The following is a 23295-nucleotide window of genomic DNA, read 5'->3' on the forward strand; positions in this document are numbered from 1 at the left end:
ACATCCAAACAACAAACTTTTATTTATAAATTTAACTCCATGGGATTATCATGTTATTCACACTGAAGATTCATTAGAAATTCCCCCCTTAATGCTAAAGCTCTCATCATTTAGAACTTCTAGCATAAATATGTAAATCATTCACATCAGAGGGAAATGAGTTCTCATTTGATACATCATCTCCAGCAGAAGAGATGACCTCAAGAAGTGCCATCAGCTTCAGTTGACCACTAGTTTTGTCTTGAGGATCTATTTTAACACGCCAACTTGTAAATTCATTACATTGACTGAAGGAGCTGTGGGTGACAGGAAATTAATTACATTTGAATTCTACAAATAATTAAGACTGGCTAACATCTTGTACCATTATGGGATGTGTATGTGGGTAGAGTGCAACATTACAGTGGCTGATGTTTACACACCTCATGAGGAGCTGGAGCAGAACATGCTACAGTTAATACTGTGGTATCAAATCTAAAATGTGAAGCACAATTTTACCAGACATGATCCTCAGCACTTGACAAATGACAGTTTCTTTTATCCTCTTAGAACTATTAGAATATTGAACAAATCTTTCTCTTTATACTTTCTGCTGAATTCTCTAACATGCTGCTTGCTACCCTGTTTAATTTATTTCTATTTATAATTTTAAAAAATGATTAATGATTTTTTTAAAGAGCAAATCTGAGTAATTTTATCTTGTGATTCAAATCTGTGCTTGAAAATACATACAGTCCGTTGGCAAGGGCAGAGACGATTCCATTGCTTACTGTGCTATGCCACCAAACAGAAAATCATCAAGAGCTTGTAAGGCAATTGCAATTTGGATAAACATCAAATGCCAACTTCCTGCCTTTTTTTCTGTATTGCTTCATTGCTCTGGTTAAAAAAAAGGGACCTGATGTAATCCGCTGCTTTCAAGGAGATCACTGGTCAACAATCCTAAAAAAGGATCATGGCAAATCAACCATCTTTCAGTGTTTCATCAGAACAAGAGAAGAAGTCAGATGGGAGAATTCACAGGAACATTTGTAGCTTTTTTAAAAATTTCTTTCAAATTGATCTGAACTGTATTTATATTTATGCAATTGGCTGAATATGCAAAAGTAGCCTTCTAGTTTACAGTTGTTTTCTAGGTAACAAGACTACTACATCAATTCTAATATATTGGATTTGCCTTTGCAGTATGTTTAAGCACAAAGGTCACGTTCCCTTGACCAGAGACAGAACTAACTCTGTGATAGTGTGCACCCCACGAGAGTGACACTGTGACACAGCTAGTTACTGTCCGAAAAGCATTGGAGCCAGTTTATCAACATCTTTACCCGAGGTAAGATAATTCATTAATTAGTATATCCAATATTTTCCCTTACACTTTTCACTGACATGATCAGACAATTAAGGCAGAAACAAACAAATTAAAACAAGGTACAAGCAAGTATTAATTATTACTACACAGTAAACTGTGCGTCAGGAAGAGAGAGAGGGGAAATGACTATTGACTAATTTCAGCGGCAGTTTTCAGGGCTTGCTATCAATCAGACAAATCAGTTTTCTGTACAGAGCTTCATAGTACTTGATGGTAAACTGCTTTTCAAGGTACCTGCATGTGAATGATGCAGAGGAATTGGCAAATAAATGCCTGGCTCTCACTAATGAGGAGAGGTTCACAAAACTGGGCATCGTTGGAATAAAAGGAAATTTGACTGAAGTATTTCAAGCCATGGTTAATGCACAGCAGTTCTGAGTGTGAGCATGTGAAGCAGGGAGGGCAAAAGCAAAAAACAATTTAGTTCAAAGCTGAACCAAAGCCTAGCACAGTGGTGGACATGTGCAACAGGCTCCCAATTCAGGGAGAACAGGACATTGATTCCACTAAAGTTTATTCATCACAATAATCTTGCTGACCTCCTTGTAAAAAAAAAACAACAGAATATAGAAGGCAGGGTAATTCAAAATAGAAACTACTGAAGTAGTGTTTGCAGACCTCATGTGCTGATGCTGGCTTTAACCAGGATAAATTGTGTCCCACTCACACATTCCCATTCCTTTCCCCCAGTCAAGGTCAAATAGATTTGCGGTATGATTGTTCTGACACCAGAATCATGGTTATCTATCAGTTTGAAAGTTATTTCTGAGGGACAAGAAGTGATCTGAGAGTCTAATCCATTTACTACTTTACCTGCCATTCCCCCTGGTGCTCAGTGAGATGTAGAGAGAATGACAGAGAGCCCTGCCAAAAGGTTTCAGCTCGAAATGCCAACTGTACTTTTTTTTTCAATAGATGCTGCCTGACCCACTGAGTTCCTCCAGCATTTTGTGTGTGTTGTAGAGAGAATGGGCTTGAATATGAAATTTTTTTATTAAAACAAAGGTGAACTAAGTGAACTAAGGGCACATGATGCTTCAGACCAAACTTATTCAGCTTGCAATACATCTAAAACAATCACAAAGCTATACAAGATGCACTACAGTTAAAAATAAAATCCACCCCCCTCACTATCATGTTCATCTCAGGGCCCATTAACTATGAGCTCACATTTGCTCAATCTCAACCACACTCAAACTCTTAGCCACTGCAGATTCTTTTTTTTTTAAAATGTGATTCACTTTGTTACACATGGGACTGACATTAACCAAGTATAGTCTGTTAGCTAACATGAATTCAATAAACCTCAATTCATAATTGGACGAATAGATCCTTGGATTGATAATTTATACACACAGACACCTTGTCAAATCACAAAACAAATGTAGTTGCGAAATAAAATTCAAAACACAGGAACACTTAGTTGGTCAAGTATTATCTGAAAAGAGAGATTATGAAATTTGAGGAAATCTGTAATTTTTTTTCTTCAGGAGGTACTGCCGAATATTCACATTTTCTGTTTTTATTTCAGATGCCCAGCATCTGCAGTAATTTGTTTCCAGATTACTAAGGTGGGTCCCCAAGCCTGCAAGCTGCAGCTGAATTTGCAGCTTCTGTTGCCTTCTTGCTCCCACAGCACAGTTTTGTGCTCTGCTATACAAGTTGATGGAGTCAAATTTTAGATTTACCCCTAAAATGGCCCTCACGTTTATGGTTCCTGTGAATTAGAATCACCATGTTAGCCTCTTACTTCTGCTCCTCATCACAATTCAAACGCTCAGACAAAAGCAAAATGCTGCAGATGCTAAAAATCTGAAATAAAACAGAAAAATAATGGAAATGCTCAGTAGGCCAGACAACATCTGTACAGAGAGAAAGAGTTAATAATTACGGTTGACTGCCTTCCATCAAAACTGGGAGAATTTAGAAATCCAAACAAGAGGAATTCTGCAGATGCTGCAAATTTTCGGCCTGAAACATCGACTGTACCTCTTCCTAGAGATGCTGCCTGGCCTGCTGCATTCACCAGCAACTTTGATAAAGAATTTAGAAATCAATAGGTTTGAAATTACTAAGAAAAGTGGAAGGACATCTATAACACATTAAAGCTATTTTTCTAAAGCGTTTCTCTTTCCTGATTCACAATAAACAACAATTACATTCTGGTTATTGTAAACTATAACATTTACATTTCATATGCACAATCAGTAAAGGCAAACATACACTACACATTTGTCACATTCTTGGCTGTAGTTACCAGATTCTGGTATTCAAAGAGAATAAGGCAAACACAGACCACCAAACAAGCTGCAATAAATGAATACTCCAATCATTTCCTGACATTTTCATTTTAGGAAGTTTTTCTTTACACTGTTACCCTAAGTGTTCCCCTTTTTCTTTTTATTTGAAAACACTTCAAGTTCTCACATTTCACTTTGTTACATTAGCTTTTTTATTTTAAGCTAGTAACTTTCAAAACGAAACTGAGACTGGTCCTGCCATTTGCTTCAATACCACCAGGTGGCAAAACAACAATGCAGTTTTGCAGACTGGGCAAAAATACTATCACAAATCTTTTATTGACACTCCACATAAAAGCTGGAATCGTGTTAGTTCTGTTGGATAAAAATTAGATTTGATTCACGCAGCAACTGCAGAGTTGTTTCAGCTGTGTGAGAAAACAAGATTACCAAATAGACTTCAACTCGGGCTCAGTAGAGGGATTTTAAAATCTAAATGCTCAAGACATTCAATGAATGCCAACTTCATTCCAAACCTGCCAGTCACACAATTCCCACTATAAAAGGTTTCACAATTTTCCCCACACCCAGAATGCCAAAACTGCTACTTCCCTGAGCATTTTTAAGTCACACTGCTGAGAAGGCTGTCCTAATATCAGAATGAGTTTTATTTCTGTGTAATAAATGTATTTGATTTTTTTTCTCCATAGATTGCAACATTTTCTGTCTCTGTGAGGGTTGCACTTTCTTTTGCATGTTAATGTACTGTTGATTGCACACAATTCCTCATCTTGTCATTCTAGTTTTAAAAAAACCCTAAATAAAACTGACAAAGCAATGCTATCTGCTATAATCGTTGGCAAGCTGATTTTATGACCAATTCTTTGTAGAAAATATCACTGCATGGATTAAATATAATTAAACTCTGGGACCCAAGTTTCTCAAGATTTCAATTGATTCGAAGAAATTGTAGGAGCTTTTTTATTGCATTTATCCAGATTGTTAAAATACAAGGCAAAATGGATTGAGTCACTGTGATTACCTTTACCTTTCACCTGCCTAGTTGCCAGCTTTCAACTAATAGCAGGTTAATGAAAAAACTCTTCTCAGGCTTCAAGCCAGTTACAGGTATCGATTTTAACTGACGTTTCGATGACAAACTGCCATCTTCATCAGTGATGATGCCTGGGTAAGTCAAGTCCAGTGGTACTTATACCCCCGTCATTCGTCCCTCCTGATTGGATGAGAACTAACCAATCAGGTGTCCACTCTCCCACCTTGTTTACACTCACTTTAGGTCAGCTGGCGTTTGCAGAATTCCCTGTCAATGCGGAGCAGCGTTTATCAGCTAGACGGGACGCACAGTGGAAACCCACATCAAGGAGCAAAGGAGATGTATCTGTTTGGGCTACCCGGAGAAATTAGCGGTAGCAGAACGTTGCACTTGCAATGGCCATAGGGTTGACTTCGACGGCACAAAACTACTTTGCCACGCTAATTGCTTTTGGGGCCACCTGGTAAAGGAAGCCATTGAAATAAAACTAGAGGAAAAGAATTTTAATGAAGACGAAGGTCTCACTCTAAGAAAGAACTGGAATTTGATTGTAAACAAGGTGTGAGAGTGGAAACCTGATTGGATGAGGGCCAACCAATCAGGAGGGATGGACTACTGGGGTATAAATACCACTGGATTAGGCTTACCCAGGCATTATCCCTGAAGAAGATGGCAGATTTTGTCTTCAAAATGCCGGTTATAAAATTGATACCCGTACCCGGCTTGAAGCTGGAGAAGAGTTCATTTGTCATATATGCTGGAAAAGCACTAGATCCTTTTTTAATATCAGGTTGTTGAAATGATTCAGAATGTTCTTCTAATGGAAGATTAAAGCTTGAATCCCCTATCTGGTGGCTCAGGTTAACAAATAGCCTGACACTGTTTAAGTGGAACAGTATTTGCTTCCAACTGTGGATCATGGAACAAGATACCTTACCTGTTTCATTGATCAACAGTTGGTCTTTGGATAAACAAACAGAACAGAAAGGGACTTTGGATTAGTAGCTCTTTGTTGCTCATAATGAGCAGTATAACCAGCTATAGAATCTAACTATATTACCAACTAGGTTAGAGTGTAGCACACAACATTTTTGGAGAAAGCTTCCACACTACCAGCCTGCTCTGCTCTCGTCCAGTTGTAGGAGTCAAAGAACCTGAAAAGTTGAATGCCTTTTTTGTTTTTAACAGTCAGTTTTAAGCTGTCTAGCGGCTTTCAACTTGTGTCAGTTTTCTCTCCATTGAGCAATCGACATCTGACTCAAGCATAGTGGGGGGGGGGGTGGAGAGATAAAAAGAAACGAATCAGCTCAACATTGATTGATGTTTGATGCCCACAGTTTTCCACATGTAATAAAAAATGCACTTTTTTTCATTAATCTTCCTCAATGACAAATGAATAGATAATTACCAGTACATTAGCATCAATTTGTAATGGCTCAAGAATTCCAAGATAATAAATTTCTAGACATCAACTAAAACAAATCTGCTTGAAACAGACCCAGTTTATAGATGTTACTTAAAATAACTGATAGATTTCCTTTCTTTAAAGCTCTGATTCATCTGAGTAAGTTCAAAAAACAAGTGACACTTCTCTTTAGTGACAGTTAATCAGTACTGTCGGACACTATGACTGATGGCATTGAAGATTACGACTATTAAGCTTCAGAGCTTGTGGAGAAAATTTCTGGCTTCTGCCCCTCCTGCTAATGAAACTGGAGCTCTAAACTGTAGCCACTCAACTCTATTCTTTACACTCTGATTTCCCTCTAATTCAGGAGGCTGCAACATTTGGAAACTACTATATGATGACATTTGCCTTGGTGAATAAATTTTAAATTTGAATCCGTCAGTATTAACAACACAAATTAGCAACTTAAATGCTGTGCCAAGTTAAATACTACTCACAACAGTAATACCCACCAACATAGCCCATGAGAATAGATGTGGACCTCTCTGTCAAAGGTTCAAATGGTTTGTTAACTTCTTTGGTTCTGTCTGCAGAACTTATAAAGGATACAATGCAGCATGTCAGTAATTTAGGCTTACACATAATGAGCTGATCCATGAATACAACTTGTTTATCTGCACAGCTGAAACCACCCATTTTCTTCATGTTTAGTATAACTTATTTCAGCATTAGGTCTTTTACAGGACCTGGAAGACTCCTGATAAAGCCTAACTTTCCCTTTTGAGTCCCATCTTTATTCCAGGAACTAGAGAGAATGAGCTTGAACATTAAAACATTAACAAAACAAACAGGCAGGACGACAAGAGATCAGTGAGATTTAATTCCCTTTGACATTTGTGTTTTGTTCAATTGTGTAAGTTTACAATCTCCATTCGTTACAGCACTTCAAGAACATTATGGAACTTGCAGTTACAAATGTTACAGGATCTTGTTTTGATGGACTCAACATCTTTCAGTGGTAGCCATGTAAAATAACATTTAGTGAATAGCCTTAAGTCATTAAAAGCTGCAAAGATATTAACAGTGTTAGAAAGAAGAAAATATTACCAAGAAAATAAAAGGTGAGATCAAAGAACAGCATGTCTTATCAATGCAGTAGTTGAGATAGCGAGAAATGCAGCTTTTAAAGTAATTGAGAAACCATTTAAATAAAGGAAGATGCTGATCTCCGGAGAGTGTGGAGGTCAGTTAGGAGAAGTTCAATGAAGCATGAGGCTTCAGATCACTGTCACAAAGGAAGCTAATTGCAATTTTGATAAGGCTGATTTCATTGACATCTCTCATGGTGGTAAGCATGGTGCGTCATGCCTCTTCACTGCACTGCAATCTACATCACTTTCCAATGCTTCTCCTCAATAAATCAACTTAATAGGAATTGCTCATGCTTGATTCTGTCCTTAACTAAGCAATCAGTTTGAATGCAGTCACTTCTCTTTATGTCTTTAGGATTAATGCTGATTTTTGTTTTCTGGGAAGAGCCTGATTAATGGCAGCTTTCCTGGGAATGCTGCAACTACTGGATTCTCAAGAAAAGTAGAACATTCACATGCAAATTTTTCTTCCTGAGTTAGCTAACCAAGAACAATTAACTAGACATGTGAAACAGTTCTGATCGCTCTCATATTTGATATCTACCCATGTAGTGCAAAGGTGGGCTGTAATCTGCTGGTGATATGGTTAGATTTAATGACTAGTTATGCTGCTCATAAGCAGCTCAACTGTTACTTTATAACTCAGCTGAGTTCACTTAATAGGAACAGGGAGAAAATCATACCATTGCTAACAAGCAAAAACAACTATCTACCTGCCACTTCCTACAAGATCCTACGGCACTGTGCACAACTAATTCACAAGTTTAAGATGTGAGGATAGCTCCTGTATAGCACAAAAACAGTTTGCTACACAATGCTTCCTGAGAAAGCCACAAAGAATTTAGTGCAATCACCCCGCTTTAAAAAATTTATATCCAGTGAATAAAAGTTCAGTAAAATTAATTATACCCAAACATATTAAATTGATTTTCACCAAATACTATACAAAAAATGGTGTCTTATATTTCTTAATGTTTCACCCTATCAGTTGAAGGAAACATTTATATGTTTACTTCAAACAAGTTAATTCCTCAATTAAAAATCTGATGTAACATTACAAAGTACATCAAAATTTTTCATATTTACTCAGTATAACATGAATACTTTAAAAGGTGACAATTCTGTTATATTTCTAACCAATTTAACCATAATTTGACCCAGTACATGTCAAAGAAAATTTAATTTCAATATTTAGAATGTAGTTTTGATTAGTCACAGTAACAACTTTTCTCCTCTTCATCAGAATATAAAATAATTCAGGAAGTTACCAAAAATATATTTTTGCTTATCTTCACACATGTTCACTTTGTCCAAGGTCTGGCTGGTTAACAAATTCAATTATTTTTCCAGCTTTACTCTCTTCAAATATTACAATCTATTTTGTAAAAAAGATAAAAGAAAATAGTAAAAAAAAAGCTGTGCAAATAAGGGAGAAGGGTGGATCGTGATGCAGACTTAAATAAAAGACGGTTAAAGCATATTACTTCTTAATGAAAAATCACCTTGGATTTTCTGTCAGTAGATCCTGTGCATGAAATTTCCTTTCTTTGGACAATACTTCTTGGTCTGTGGTTGACAGCAGCCATTATTGGCTATGACCGATTACCAGCTTGGGCTCTGATAACAGAGCAAAGCCATAAAGACATTCTAATTTAAGGCAGCTCTTCCCACTTCCATTTTTTGAAGATGCAACATTCTGAATATTGCCCTACACAGAGAAATTTCCATTCTATTTATAGAATATACTTTTAGTTCACCATGTACACTGCAGACATTTCTATCTCAGCATTAGATTGTGCACAGCAAATCCCACAAAAGGCAAGGTAAATTATCTAGATTTGGAGGGATTGGCTGAACACAGTTGTAAGTTCAATTGCTAAGAGAACATGAGATTTTCTTGCTCAACTAGTGTCAAACACCCGAACAGGCCGCGGTTTAACAGTGAACTTGAAAGGCAATGCAGCAGCGTATTGCAACACTAGGTTAAATTGTGCTCTTTAAGTCTCAGTTGCAAGACAGAATCTTAGCCTTCTACCTCAAAGTGCTACCACTGAGCTAATATCTCTGGCACTGGACTTCTTCTGCACTTCCACGGGGATTAATCAAAGCCTTTTTCACAAAATGCAAGGGTGCATGAAAATAATACAAAGTTTTTCTTTGTTTTAAAAGTTTTTGTTGCAAGGTTTTGGCTAAAGGAAAACTTGAGTAACCTGATCATCAAATCCTCACATACTTTCACTTCTGGGCTATTCTGCTCTAAAATCTTAAATGGCAGCCGAAGACAACAAAGTTAGAATCTTGCAATGGATGTGAAATTTGAGTCATCCAATTTCTTGCAAACATGACTCTCAACTGTCACTGCAATAAGAATCCAACATTTGCAGAAATTGTTGCCATCAGTTTGTCTTACCTCATTGTTGCCATGCTGTACCCATGGAGCAGGTAAGTAAAGTGTCTTTTGTGGCCCTATATCCCAGTAGCGGCCCAAGTTCAATCCATTCACAAACACCACACCTTTTTCCCAGCCCTAAAATACACACCAGAAGTACATAAGGACTTGGTTGCAGATATTTAAAAAAATACAAACTGCTTTTGAACTAATGTTGGAGGGTAGTGAACTGAAAAGAACAGAATTATAAAACCTATGTGGCTCACCAATACTATTTGGATGAGACAGGGGATTATCTGCTGCCCTCACCAGCTTTGACTTGCACACAAGTTAAGCACACTGATGTAGTTAAATTTCCCTTGAAAAGCCTTGGCAAGACATTCAATTGCATCAGGATCACTACAAGGACAAATCTGGACTGACCACACAGCATAATTCAGGTGGTGAATTCAGACATGCAAAGGTCAGTCACAACGAAGAAATCCTTAACATATTTGAAGACTGGTGTCAAGAGTTTTCCCACAGGCTAATCCTATATTTGCCTGATATTGTAGGTAAGTACACTGCTCTAGTCTGCCCCATCACAATCCCCGGGTAGGTCCTTCCCATTTGCAAGATAGGCCCAGAAGAGAGAATGGAGCAATGGTATACAGATTGGACAGAATAACAGTGGGAGCCCTCAACATGATTCCAGATCCCATGAAGTCTCATGGCACCCGAATAAACAAGGAAACAGCCTCTTGATTCTCCCCAACTATGCTCCCTTAGCAAATATTCCTCCAGTTTGAACAACATTTGGAGAAGGGGCACAAAATGTATTCTGGCTGTGTCACTTCCATGTCCAAAACCAACAGTGGCTCAGTGGCATGGGTTGACAGTTCAGAAGGACACAATTACAGCAGGGAGTGAGTGAACTAAGAAGAGAGATAATCTACCAGACTTTGTATTCGCCAACCCTACAGTAGCAAAAATATTTGACTATAAAAGCATTGGTAGGAAAGTCCAGTGAACAGACACTGTGGAGATAAACATCCCAAGTTCACACCACGGAGACTATCAACCGCATTCATTGGGATAGACTCAGAGTGGGTGTGGAAGCTCAAAGTTTCTTGGGCATCACAGATCAGTGGACCATCAGCAGAAGGAGCAAACTATAAACCTTCATCATATCTCTCACCTCCCTGTGGTAACAAGACAGAGGATTAAAACTGGATCCAAGGAGGACTGAAGGGCAGGTGAGGGATACACAAAGTATATCTTCAATTAAAGAGTGAAGCCAAAACAGTTTACAAATCTTGCAACTGACAGGTAAACAAACACATGAATGAGGAATCACATCAAACCCCCGCAGTCCTGCCACAGCCAGCAGTTAATGAGAATGGACAACTGTACAGCTAACAAAAGGGGACATTTCTATCTACAATAATGGTGGGGCCCAGCAAAAAGGTGCAAGAGATGAAGCTCAGGCATTCACAACCATACTCAGAGGAAAGTGCTGAGAGAAAGATCCATCTCGGATTCCTTCGTAGCATAGTATTTAGCACAATTGTTTTACAGTACTAGCTGTAAGATCAGGGTTCAGTTCCCTCCGCTGTCTGTAAGAAGTTTGTGTGTTCTCCCTGTGACTATGTTTCCTCCAGGTCCTCCAGTCCTCGTTTCCTTCCATTTTCCAAGGTGTACAGTTAGCTTTAGTAAGTTGTGGGCATGCTATGTTGGTGGTGGAATCGTGGCATACTTGCGGGCTGCCCTCAGCACAATTCTCACTGATTTGATCTGACTCAAATGATGCATTTTACCGTATGCTACCACGTACATGTGACAGATAAAGCTAATCTTTACTTCTTTCAACCCAAGGACTTAACTGTAGGAGTTCATCTCTGGAAGCATCACATCCTTCCACTGCTTCATCAATTATTTTCTTTCCATCAAAAATCAGAAGTAGGGTTGTTCACTCCCAGTTGCATGTATTTGAAATGGAACTGAAAATCATCTCCTTAATAAGTCAAACAACGCATGCACATGTATAGGCTCAGGAATTCATATTTCATACTGGGAACTTTCAGCTGACATCAGTGACCAGATCATTCGGTGATTCTATGGGCAGTAGTACTGATCAATATCCTTTGTCAATCATGCTTCCCATCTGTCCAATAATCTCTTTGACCCTCTACCATCAGGCAGGAGGTACTGTAGCATCAAGACACAAATTGTTAGGATGGGAAACAGCTTCTTTCCCCAGGCCACAAGACTACTGAACTCCCTGCTTCCTCTCAGGTCTCATCATGTATGAAGCGCCAGTAGCTTTATACTGTTTACTTTTTAAAACGTGTTATAAATGCACCTTATTATTTTGTTAATTTATTTGTACTAATATTACCTTCCAGCTAGCCTCCTTCCCCTGCCTCCACATTTTTATTCTGGCCTCTTTCCTCCTTCCTTTTCAGTTCTGAAGAAGGGTCTCGGCCTGAAATGTTGACTGTTTATTAATTTCCGAAGATGCTGCCTGACCTGTCGAGCCCTCCCAACATTTTGTGTGTTGTTTTGGATTTCCAGCATCAGCAGACTTTCACGTGTTTATTACTTGATGTGTTAAGTAAGGTATATGCAAGTTATACATACTGCGCTGTGCATCTTGGTCCAAGGAATGTTGTTTCATTTGGTAGTACACATGTGCACGGTTGAATGACAATAAACTAAAACTGAACTTTTCTTCTAGAATGCTAACTTGGAGCTAACAGGTTAGACAAGTCTGCAACAACCAACAACTGATACTAAGCAGGTGCTTTAATGCTGCTGGCAAAACATAAACAGGAGGAATGGTATTACATTGGCTTGGCGTCTTCAATAATAATCAGACACCGAGTTATCCTGATTTCAATACAAGGAAATGTAGGATTTGCACTTTCAGTCCAAGCAAATAGAAGAGGACCATTACTTAGTTACTGTATGAGACACATCAAAAGATAATTTCAAAATAACTTTCATCTGAATAACGTCATCAGTATACCAAAACATCTCCAAGTACCTTCACAAGTTTGAGATTTAGAAGTTGATGCTTTTTCAATTGCTTCGTTCAGTCTCACATTTCATATATAAATTAATACTCATTCTATAACATACTATCCCAAGCAGGAAGCTATAATCAATAAGACTAATTCTCCTCACCTTGAGCCGTATAAAACTATCATAGGGCGATGAGTCCAAGTAGTGTGTGCCATAGAAGAAAGCAGGAAGGACAGGTTTTTCCGGAATAAGATTCAGTTTGATAGCTGAGAAACTTCAGTCCAGGGAGACAATAAAAAGAGTTATTCCCAATGTTAAGAAATTAAACATTCAACAAATTTAATCCTCTTGTGTCGGTAACCTTGTGCAGAATTACACTGGCTGGTGTCTATAGACTAAATATTGGATGAAAATGGACCCACAAATTACTTTCTTTGCAAAGTACCCAAGGCTTGTATCTGTGCACCTAAGTAATGAGTGAAAGACTAATTGCTCTGTGAATGTTTTCATGAATGGAAGAATCTCAAAGTAAATGATGAAGAGGAATTCCTTCCTTGAAGTCTTTCATGTCTGGAAATGTTGACACTCCAGGGGATGTCATTACGTTTGTTCAAAGTTAAAGAGTGTGTGTGTGTGTGTGTGTGTGTGTGTGTGTGTGTGTGTATGTATGTATATGTGTGTGTGAGCGTGAGAGTGAGTGTTTTATATATATATATATAGCTATCTCTCTCACACACACACACATATACACATATAAAGATACACACACACACAGACAAGGATAGCATAGCTGAGGCCAATGAGCTCTCAATTAATGATCACATGAATAACATAGCAGGTTTAAGTGGGTCTACTCCCACTTCTGTTTCTTACAATCTTGTACTAGAATGTTAGCCAGTGTGTTCACACATCTACAGTATGAGGATATTGAGCAATAATAAGCTCTCTCTCTCTCTGTAACTTGTTTTACGGCGGTTGGCATCCAGCTTAATGGTGCATTACCGCCACCCTCTGCTCCAGAATGTGCACTAGACATACATTCTAAATCCCTTCACCCAATCACACACACACACACACACACACACACACACACAAACACACACACAAACCTACACTTCACCCTCCCATCTTTGACCATCCTAGTATCCTATTCCTGTTTATTCGTCATATTCTATAAAAAACCCCTGTACCCCTTAAAAACGCTAAAAATACCCGGACTTGTGCTCTCTCACCCATGCCCAGCAACCCTTTTAATGTGAATTCCTGCACCCCCAACTCCCTTAGTTTATTTCTCATCATCTCTCTCTGTATCCCATACTTCCTGCAACACAAAACTACATGTTCTACTGACTCCTCTTCCTGACATTCCTCACACAATCCTGTCTGGTGTTTCCCTACCATTTTCAATGTTTTGTTTAATGCACAATGCCCCAGCCTTAACCTAGTCCACACAATTTCCTCTCTTCTGTTTCCATTACCTACCCTAGTAACAATAATAAGCTCGATTTGATACAACCAAGCAGTGAGATTACCATGTAAAGAATGGTCAAGGCAGAGGAAGTAGTGTGTTTTTGCAGCAATAACAATAAGAGGAAGGGATGCAACCAAGCAAAGGGTGGAAGTTGATTGCAAGACATGACTGGTTCACATAAACTGTAATTATCTGCACATGCCCTGTCAATAAACTGCCAATAACCCTACTGTGCAATCACTAAAGATTATAACTAAGGTCTAGCCGACAACCAGTTTGAATGCAATTCACAAAAACTAAAGGGTCACTAAAATGAAAACCAATTTAACAGTGTGAGGAGTAAAATATATTAACACTGATCCAGTGCAGGAGAGCAATGGCTGGCATTGAGAGGATCTGGAGGGTTTAATGTTTGTAGTGTGCAACCAAGGTAAGTCGTCAGAGATACATAGTGCTGAATACAAAATTCATCTAAAGTAGATCAGTGATACAAGGAGTAATCTGTGATTTTAATTTACCTGCTGTAAAAACTGTAATAACCTCTCTGGATTGATTTCAGTTCTATCTGAACTACAATTACAATCACTCTTGGGTATATTTATTTAAAAACTTATTGAAGCTATGACTTTATAAGCTTTGTTTTAAATTCAATAAACTGTCAATAACTAAGACACTATTAATATCTAAACATCTTTTTAATCATTGGTGAGATGGCTCTGCTATGGAGACGGAGAATGTTGCCCAGGTTTTCCGCGTTTTGGAGGTGGACTTGGACTGTGGAGTTATGTCTTTTTTTCATATATATTCTATGTTTTTCACCTGATCTTTCTTGGTTTTTTTTTTGTGTGCGGGGAGAGAGTTTGGGGGTCAAAGTGCCTGTTCCATTTTTGTTCTTTTTTTGTGCAGGGAGGAGAGATTTGGGGGTTGATGACCATGCCACTTTTTTCTTTCTTGGTTTCATGGCTATCTGGAGAAGAAAAACTTCAGAGTTGTATACTTTGATAATAAATAAACCTTTGAACCTTTGGTCAGGCATTGATATTTTAAATGTTTGATGTATGAAATGCTGGGCTATGATAACCTCGGGGCGGGGAACAATGAAAATTCATTATACTTAATGGAGTAAGGGGAGAAAATTCCCACTCCAAATGTTAACCTGCAGAAGCAACAACTGTCTTCATTTCACCCACCACGAATATTTCAAATAGCACAGAAGTTGTAAACCAACTTTACAACATTTGTTTTAAGCACAGTGAACAGAGACAGGACAGTTGAAAGAATGATAAATATAATGGCTTACCTCTCAATAAAGCTTGTTTTCATCTCTAGGGGATAGATTATAAAGTCCTTCAAAGGTTGCTTATTGAGAAAGATATCTCCCAGGAGACCTGAAGAAACAAAACTCATAAGTGATGCCAAGGGAATAGAACACCTTCAAGTGCCCACACTGTAATCAATTGATTTCATTGCAAACTTTAAAAAAATGCACTCACAAAGCATCTTTATCACAGAAAGAACATTACTACATCAAAAATGGATGTCAATCCAGAGGTGATATTAATAGGATGGCTAACACCTCAAAGAAGTATGCTTTAAGTAGGATCTTGACAGTAATAAGGAACTTTGTAAGACAACCCACACAAAATGCTGGAGGAACTCAGCAGGCCAGGCAGCATCCATGGAAAAGAGTAAACAGTCAATGGTTCAGGTCGAGACCCTTCATCAGGACTTCGAAAAAGTCAGAGCAAGAAGGTGGGGGGAGGAGAGGAAGAAGTACAAGGTGGAAGGTGATAGGTGAAACTGGGGGATGGGGCGAGGAACGAAGTAACGTGTTAGGAAGTTGGTGAAAGAGAAAAAGAGCTGGAGAAGGGGGAATCTAATGGGAGAGGACAGAAGACCATGGAAGAAAGGGAAAGGGGCAGAGCACCAGAGGGAGGTGATGGGCAGGTAAGGAGAAGGTGTCAGAGGGAAACAGGAATGGGGAATGGTGAAGGAGAGGAGAGGGTGGACAATTAGCAGAACTTCAAGAAATCAATGCTCATGCCATCAGGTTGGAGGTGACCCAGACAGAATATAAGGTGTCACTCCTCCAACCGTAGTGTGGCCTCATCGTGGTAGTAGTGGGCTGACAGAATTGAAATGGCTGGCCACTGGGAAATCCCGCTTTTTGTGGCAGATGGAGTGAAGGTGCCCGATGTCATGGTCGCCCAGTCTATGCTGGGTCTCATCAATGTACAGTAGGCCGCACTGGGAGCACCGGACACAGTAGGTGAGCCCAACAGACTCACAGTGAAGTGCCACCTCACCTGGAAGGGCTATTTGGGGCCCTGAATGGTAGATGGTGTAGGGGCAGGTGTGGCACTTGTTCTGCTTGCAAGGACAAGTGCCAGGAGGGAGATCAGTGGGGAGGGACGAGTGGACAAAGCAGTCGCGCAAGGAGGGATCCCTGCGGTAAGTGGGGAGGGGCAGGGGAAGGAAAGAAGGGAAAGATGTGCTTGATGAGGCCAGTACCAGAAAACTCATACCTGGTTTTCTGGTACAGGCCTGGGTTAGTAGGTTTATAAAAGATATCAGAGGAAAGACTGTCTCCAGAGATGGAGCCAGAGAGATCGAGAAAAGTGAGAGAGGTGTCAGAAATGGACCAAGTAAATTTGAGAGTAGGCTGGAAGTTGGAAGCAAAGTTGATGAAGTCGATGAACTCAGCACAGGTGCACGAAGCAGCACCGATGTAGACGTCAACGTAACGTAGGAAGAGTTGGGGAGCAATAATGGTGGAGGCTTGGTACGTTCCACATCGCCAACAAAAAGGCAGGCATAGCTGGGAGCCATGCGAGTGTCCATGGCTACACCTTGGGTTTGTAAGAAGTGGGAGGAACCGAAAGAGAAATTGCTGAGGTCGAGGACCAGTTCTGCCAGACGGAGGAGACTGGCTGGGTCTGTTGTCCAGAAAGAAGCAGAGAGTTTTAAGGCCCTCCTGTTGAAGGATGGAAGTCCATGGTGGAAATGAGACGATCAGGGCAAGGGAACTTGAAGTCATTGAAAAGATCCAGAGTGTATGAAGTGTCATGGATGTAGGTAGGAAGAGACTGAACCGGGGGTGTGGGGGGAGTGAATAAGACAGAGTGGGGGTATGCAGACACGGGTTCAGTGGGGCAGGAACAAGTAGAAACAATTGGTTTACATGGACAGTCAAGTTTGTGGATCTTGGGTAGGAGGCAGAAATGGAAGGTGCGGGGTGCGGGAACCATGAGGTTGGTGGCAGTGGATGGGAGATCCCCAGAGTCGATGAGGTCAATGATGGTACAGGAGGCAATGGCCTGATGCTCCTTAGTGGGTTCCTGTTCAAGGGGTAATTAAGAGGAGGTGTCTGAGAGTTGGCGCTGGGCCTCAGCAAGGTAGAGGTCAGCCCGCCAGACTATTACAGCACCCTACCCACCACCCCCCATCTGTGAGTTTGATGGGGAGGTTGGGATTAGCGTGGAGAGAAAGAGAACAGCACATTCAGAAGGAATGAGGTTTGAATTGGAGAGAGGAGAGTTAAAGTCGAGACTGTTGATGTCTCGCCAGCAGTTAAGAGATAAAAAGATCCAGAGCAGGCAGAAGGCCAGAGCGGGGTGTCAAAAAAGTGGTGGGGGGGTGAGTGGGTTTGTAAGGCATTGTGATAGAGAAGGGATGTAAATAAGACTAGAGTCTCTAACTGACAACTTACAGAATTATCAGGTTGGCGAACATTGCAGGGTAAAAGAACAAACAGCAGTTCAAAGTGATTTAAACATGCAATGAGAATTTCAGTTTGGAAATCAGAGTAATTTAGTATGTTTAAGGTTTTAGGAAACAACATTTGAAGGAGTTACTATCAGAGCATTGGGTTTTCCCTGACCCAAGTCGATAGAAGGCAAAAGATGCAAGGCTTATAAGACAACATTGAAAGAGGCCTTGAAGTTCTGATGGGCTAAAAACTACATATTTTGCAAGTGATCACGTGAAGTACTCTCTTAATTTAACTACCTTAGTTGAAAGTTGAAAATAAAAATTTATCCTTCTAGTACCACCTCGAGTAAACTGAGGCTTGCTCACCCTATTGAAAAATGACCCTCTGGTGCATAACAAGACAGTCATTATCAGAGGGAAAGTCTTCTCATGTCTGAAATTAAATCTAGATAACAATCTAGTTATCTGAGCCCATCAGAAATTTGTATTTTTGTTAAACTGCACAATTCTTCTTGGTAGCTAGATTTTGTATGTGGGAATTAAAAAGAAAGTAATGGAATAGCTTAGGGAATTAGTACATTTTAACCATGTGCTGTACAACACTAACTATGTTGTCAATCGCCATCTTAGCAAATTACCTTTACGTTGTTCATCAAGTTTTAAGCCATAGTTCACTCTACCACGGTTTTCCACCAATAAGCTTAAATTTAGTTTACCCTTTAAGAAAAAATAATCCAGTTTTAATAAAGAAACAAGAGAATTTCATAATAAAATTAATTTCTGAAATCATTATTGTAAGTAACTGGGTAATATTAATCTTATTGCAAATTACAATGGAAATGAGCAATTAAAAAAGGGATAATATAAAGCAGGCACAACAGCAATTTAAAAATCACAGAATAGAAGTGGTATGTCTCCACAAATGGCCAATTACAACAATAAGACACGTTACCAAATCTCACATTGCTGGAGCTCTACATGTACATGGAGGAATTGTGGCTTTGGTTTAGCAATAAGACATAGGAGCAGAATTTAGGCCTTCGAGGCTGCTTTGCCATTCCATCATGCCTGATTTATTTTCCCTCTCAACCCCATTCGCTTGCCTCCTTCCCCTCCCCATAAGCTTACATGTACACACATATTTTTCTCTCTCACACACACACACACACACACACACACACACACACACAAATATAACAAATGCCTTTTTTATTCTGAGACCCTCTGGCCTTAGACTACCCCACTACTTGATATATTCTCTCCATATCTACTCTATCTAGGCCTTTCAATTTTTCCACATGGTTTCCACATTTTAAATGTTTTTAAGACTAGGATTTTCCAAAGCCTGCTGGCTGTGTACAAGTGTCACTCTGTTTTGGGGGTCGCACCACAGTGGGCCAAAATGAAATTCTTAATGTAATTAGCTAATGTAGGCATCTCAGACTGGGTTTATTGTAAATCATTTACCTTCTGCCGAGATCGCCAAATTAAACACACCACTTGCAAAGTTAGGTGATACATTTAGCTATAAGCTGTTAAAATCTTCAGCTTCAAATTCAATTACTCCACTATTACCTATGCCAGCCTTCCATTTTGGTCATAATATGCAATATTAGGCAATGCCAATGTTTTTGTTTGAAGTCTGAATCTCACTGAAGGTTTCACTAAACAAACAGAGCCCATTCATTCAATTTCAATTACAATGCATGAGTTTACATAAAGATATTATGTTTCAGTTTAAAATGTCCTTTGCGATATCAGATATTTCACAACCTACATTCTGGACTCTTTTCAGTGTCACTCTTGAATTTACAACCGTAACTGCATCTAAATCAGAAGTTGTGCTCCAAATCTTCCTCTTGTGTCAGAGCATAATCTAAGCTAATATTAAAATACAGTACAAAGTACTTCATTGGTTGAGATACACCAACTTTTAGATGAGAGTCTAAATCATGTTCAGCTGTTGGAAAAGAACACGACAATTAAAAACACAACAGAGGGACAAAGAACAAAATTCACAAATAGGTACAGACACAGAGAGATCAGAGCATATTCATGCAGAGACAATTGAAATGACATGGCAACATTAAGAAAGCAGAATGGAGAAAACAAAGCATAAAGATACAAGAACAAGAGAGATTTGAGGCACCTTTATTTCAGCCACAGCTGATTATTCTACCTAGTGCTGGGCATTGGACTCCAGTAAAAATGTGAAGACCTTTGAAGTAGCACTGAATCAGGGCAGGGATGGAAATCCGAGCAACACACACAAAATGCTGTAGGATTTATGGAAAAGAGTACAGTTGACACTTCAGGCCAAAACCTTTCAACAGGACTGGAGATAAAAGCTGAGGAGTGGATTCAAAAGGTGGGTGGGGGTGGGGGGGGAGAATGTGAACTTGTCGACTTCATCCACTTCGCCTCCAACCCTGCCCTCAAATTTACCTGGTCCATTCCCAACACCTCCCTCCCCTTTCTCGATCTCACTGTCTCTATCTGCAGAGACAGCTTATCCACTGATGTCTATTATATACCCACAGACTCTCACAGCTACCTGTACTTGTAAAAACGCCATCTCCTTCTCTCAATTCCTCTGTCTCTGCTGCATCTGTTCTCAGGATGAGGCTTTTCATTCTAAAATGAAGGAGGTACCCTCGGTTTTTCAAAGAAAGGGACTTCCCTTCCTCCACTATCAATGCTGCCCACAACTTGCTCTGGATTTTTTTATCTCTTAACTGCCGGCGAGACATCAACAGTCTCTTTTATTTCACGCATGTCTGCTCTTACCCCATCCTCCCGCCATCCTACCAGGGGTAGGGTTCCTCTTGTCCCCACCAACCTCTGCATCCAGCACACAATTCTCCGAAACTTCCGCCACCTCCAATGGGATCCCACCACCAAGCACATCCCTCTCCATGAACTGTTTGTTCTTCTGCCATCAGGCAAACGTTACAGGAGCATCAAAACTAAAACCACAAGGCTACTAAACAGCTTCCTCCCACAGGCAGTCAGACTGCTAAATAGCTGCTCTACCTGACTCTGTTTTGGACACTTTTAACTTACACTGGACAATTATAACTTGATTTTAACTGACATGTGGCTGTTGTGTTTTACTATTTATTGTTATGTTTATTATTTAGTGTTGCGTTTGTTATGTTATGATTGCACTGCTCCTGAGAAACGCTGTCTCATTCTGCCCTGCAGAGCTGATGTACGGTTAGAATGACAATAAAGTTTTTTAAATCTTTGAATCTTGAATCATTCCCCTCTCCCCCAACTTTCTGCTTTCCACAGGGATCGCTCCCTTCGCGACTCCCTTGTCCATTCGTCTCCCTCATCCCTCCCCACCAATCTCCCTCCTGGCACTTACCCTTGCAAGTGAAACAAGTGCTACACCTGCCCCTACACCTCCTCCCTCACTACCATTCAGGACCCCAAACAGTCCCTCCAGGTGAGGTGACAATTCATCTGTGAGTCTGTTGGGGTCATCTACTGTATCCGGTGCTCCTGGTGTGGCCTCCTGTATATCGGCAAGACCCGACATAGATTGAGAGACTGCTTTGCTGAGCACTTGTACTCCGTCCACCAGAAAAAGCAGAATCCTCCAGTGGCCATCCATTTTAATTCCATTTCCTATTCCGAGATGTCTATCCATGGCCTCCTCCACTGTTGTGATGAGGCTGCATTTAGGTTGGAGGAATAACACCTTATATTCTGTTTGGGTAGTCTCCGGCTTGATGGCATGAACATCAATTTCTCAAACTTCCGGTTATGCCCCCCACTCACCCTCTCCTTCACCACTTGCCATTCCCTTTTCCCTCTCTCACTCTATCTCCTTGCCTGCTCATTGCCTCCCTCTGGTGCTCCCACCCCCTTTTTCATTCTTCCATGGTCTTCTGTCTCCTTCACTAATTAACTTCCCAGCTCTTTACTTCATCCCTCCCCCTTTCAGATTTCACCTATCACCTGGTGCTTCTCTCTCCCCTCCCCCCACCTTTTAAATCTACTCCTCAGCTTTTCTCCTCCAGTCCTGCCAAAGGGTTTCGGCCTGTTGACTCTTTTCCTTAGATGCTGCCTGGCCTGCCGAATTCCTCTAGCATTTTGTGTTCAACAGGAGAAGAAAGTTGTTCTCCTTGTGAAAAAAGGACATAGATGATCTGAGAACATAAAACCTAGGAAGGCTTTATGTTAGATCAACAGAGGGGTTAAAAACCAGAGGTCATGGAATGCAATAATTTGCAAAAGAACCAAAAGAGATGACAAAGGAAAACTCCTTTCACTCAGCATGTGGTTCAAATCTGAATTCATGTCAGGGATCCAACCATGGTGTTCAAGATCGGAACCTGGATCTGTACTTGAAAGGAAAGGGGAAAAAAAAATAATTGTAGGGTTATGAGGAAAGGGTAGGGGGTGCAACTAGATGAGGTGTTCTTGAATAGAGCTAGCAGGCGCTTAGTGAATCAAATAGATACACTTTGTGCTGTAGCCATTAAGATTCCATGAATCTTCTCCCCATGGAAAGTGCTTTATTTATTATGCAAGACTTCCAGTTGACTTATGTACTGTTCACACAGATCAATTCATTACAGAAGTTCATTTAAGTAGTATGAAGTAAAACAATAACAAAGTGCAGAATAAAGTATTAGAGTCATAGAGAAAGTGCACTGCAGGTAGACAAAAAGGAGCAAAGTCATAAAGAGGTAGATTTTGAGGTAAAGAGTCCATTTTGTTTCATATTTATCCCTTGGTCTATTGCTTCAGAAAATGCTGAACTTGATAATTATCTCATTTGCTCTATACAAATTCCTCTGCCCGTTTGCTCACAATACAAAGTAAAGGATCAATGAGTTTTGGATGCCCAGAAGGGATGAAAGGCATGACATGAAAGTGACCTCACCTTCTATTGTAATCAATATTCTTATAATATTGTGATCTTACAACATGATTTTGTATGGCTGCTACCTTTTAAAAGCACCTTTAAAAGAAATACCCATTTGCTCCTTGATCTAAAAATATGATATTTTACTGGCATTCACCTTAATGTCTGGGACAGTCAATTCCACATTTTTGTAGTCCAGGAATCCAATGGAACGATCATTAAGGAATACCTGGAAAAAGAAATGAACTAAATTATGCAAATAGAAACCAGGAAGCATGGACAATAAACTCCTAACAGAAATGGGACAGAGCAACGATAGGTGCATACAAAGTAGCAAAACAAACACAATGTGATACCATTTTACAAGTTTTCCCTTAGGTCATAGAATGAGGCCATTCAGCCCATCAAATCTGAGAGCAGTTCCCTCGAACTCATTCCTCCACTTATTTCTCCAGTTAACCTATTTTCCCCTCACAAGTGCCTTAATTAACTCCTGCTACCTGCATATACGACAAATAATTTACACTAGCCCGTTGATCAACCAGCCAACGCAAGTTTGGGATGTGGATTCCACTGGAGTACCCAGTAGAAGTTCCCACTGTCACTGGTAGAACATGCAA

At 39.9% G+C, this 23295-nt stretch overlaps 2 protein-coding genes across 2 annotated transcripts in view; one reads left to right on the forward strand and one right to left on the reverse strand.

Moving 5' to 3' along the window:
• The window catches only part of LOC140185089 (galactosylgalactosylxylosylprotein 3-beta-glucuronosyltransferase 1-like), a 212040-nt gene extending 199747 nt beyond the window's left edge, over window positions 1-12293 (forward strand). The window contains exon 7 of the mRNA XM_072238346.1: window positions 12056-12293. The gene's annotated coding sequence lies outside the window, so the exon portion shown is untranslated. The remainder of the gene's footprint in view (window positions 1-12055) is intronic.
• LOC140185088 (beta-galactosidase-1-like protein 2) overlaps window positions 6930-23295 on the reverse strand; it is a 71656-nt gene continuing 55290 nt past the window's right edge. The window contains exons 14-19 of the mRNA XM_072238345.1: window positions 22833-22904; window positions 18435-18513; window positions 15386-15473; window positions 12777-12888; window positions 9633-9749; window positions 6930-8597 (exon numbers count right to left, since the gene is read on the reverse strand). Of these exons, the coding sequence (XP_072094446.1) occupies window positions 8514-8597; window positions 9633-9749; window positions 12777-12888; window positions 15386-15473; window positions 18435-18513; window positions 22833-22904 (552 nt within the window). The 3' untranslated portion in view covers window positions 6930-8513. The remainder of the gene's footprint in view (window positions 8598-9632; window positions 9750-12776; window positions 12889-15385; window positions 15474-18434; window positions 18514-22832; window positions 22905-23295) is intronic.

The sequence above is a fragment of the Mobula birostris genome, chromosome 20 (genome assembly GCF_030028105.1).
Source record: "Mobula birostris isolate sMobBir1 chromosome 20, sMobBir1.hap1, whole genome shotgun sequence".
NCBI lineage: Eukaryota > Metazoa > Chordata > Chondrichthyes > Myliobatiformes > Myliobatidae > Mobula > Mobula birostris.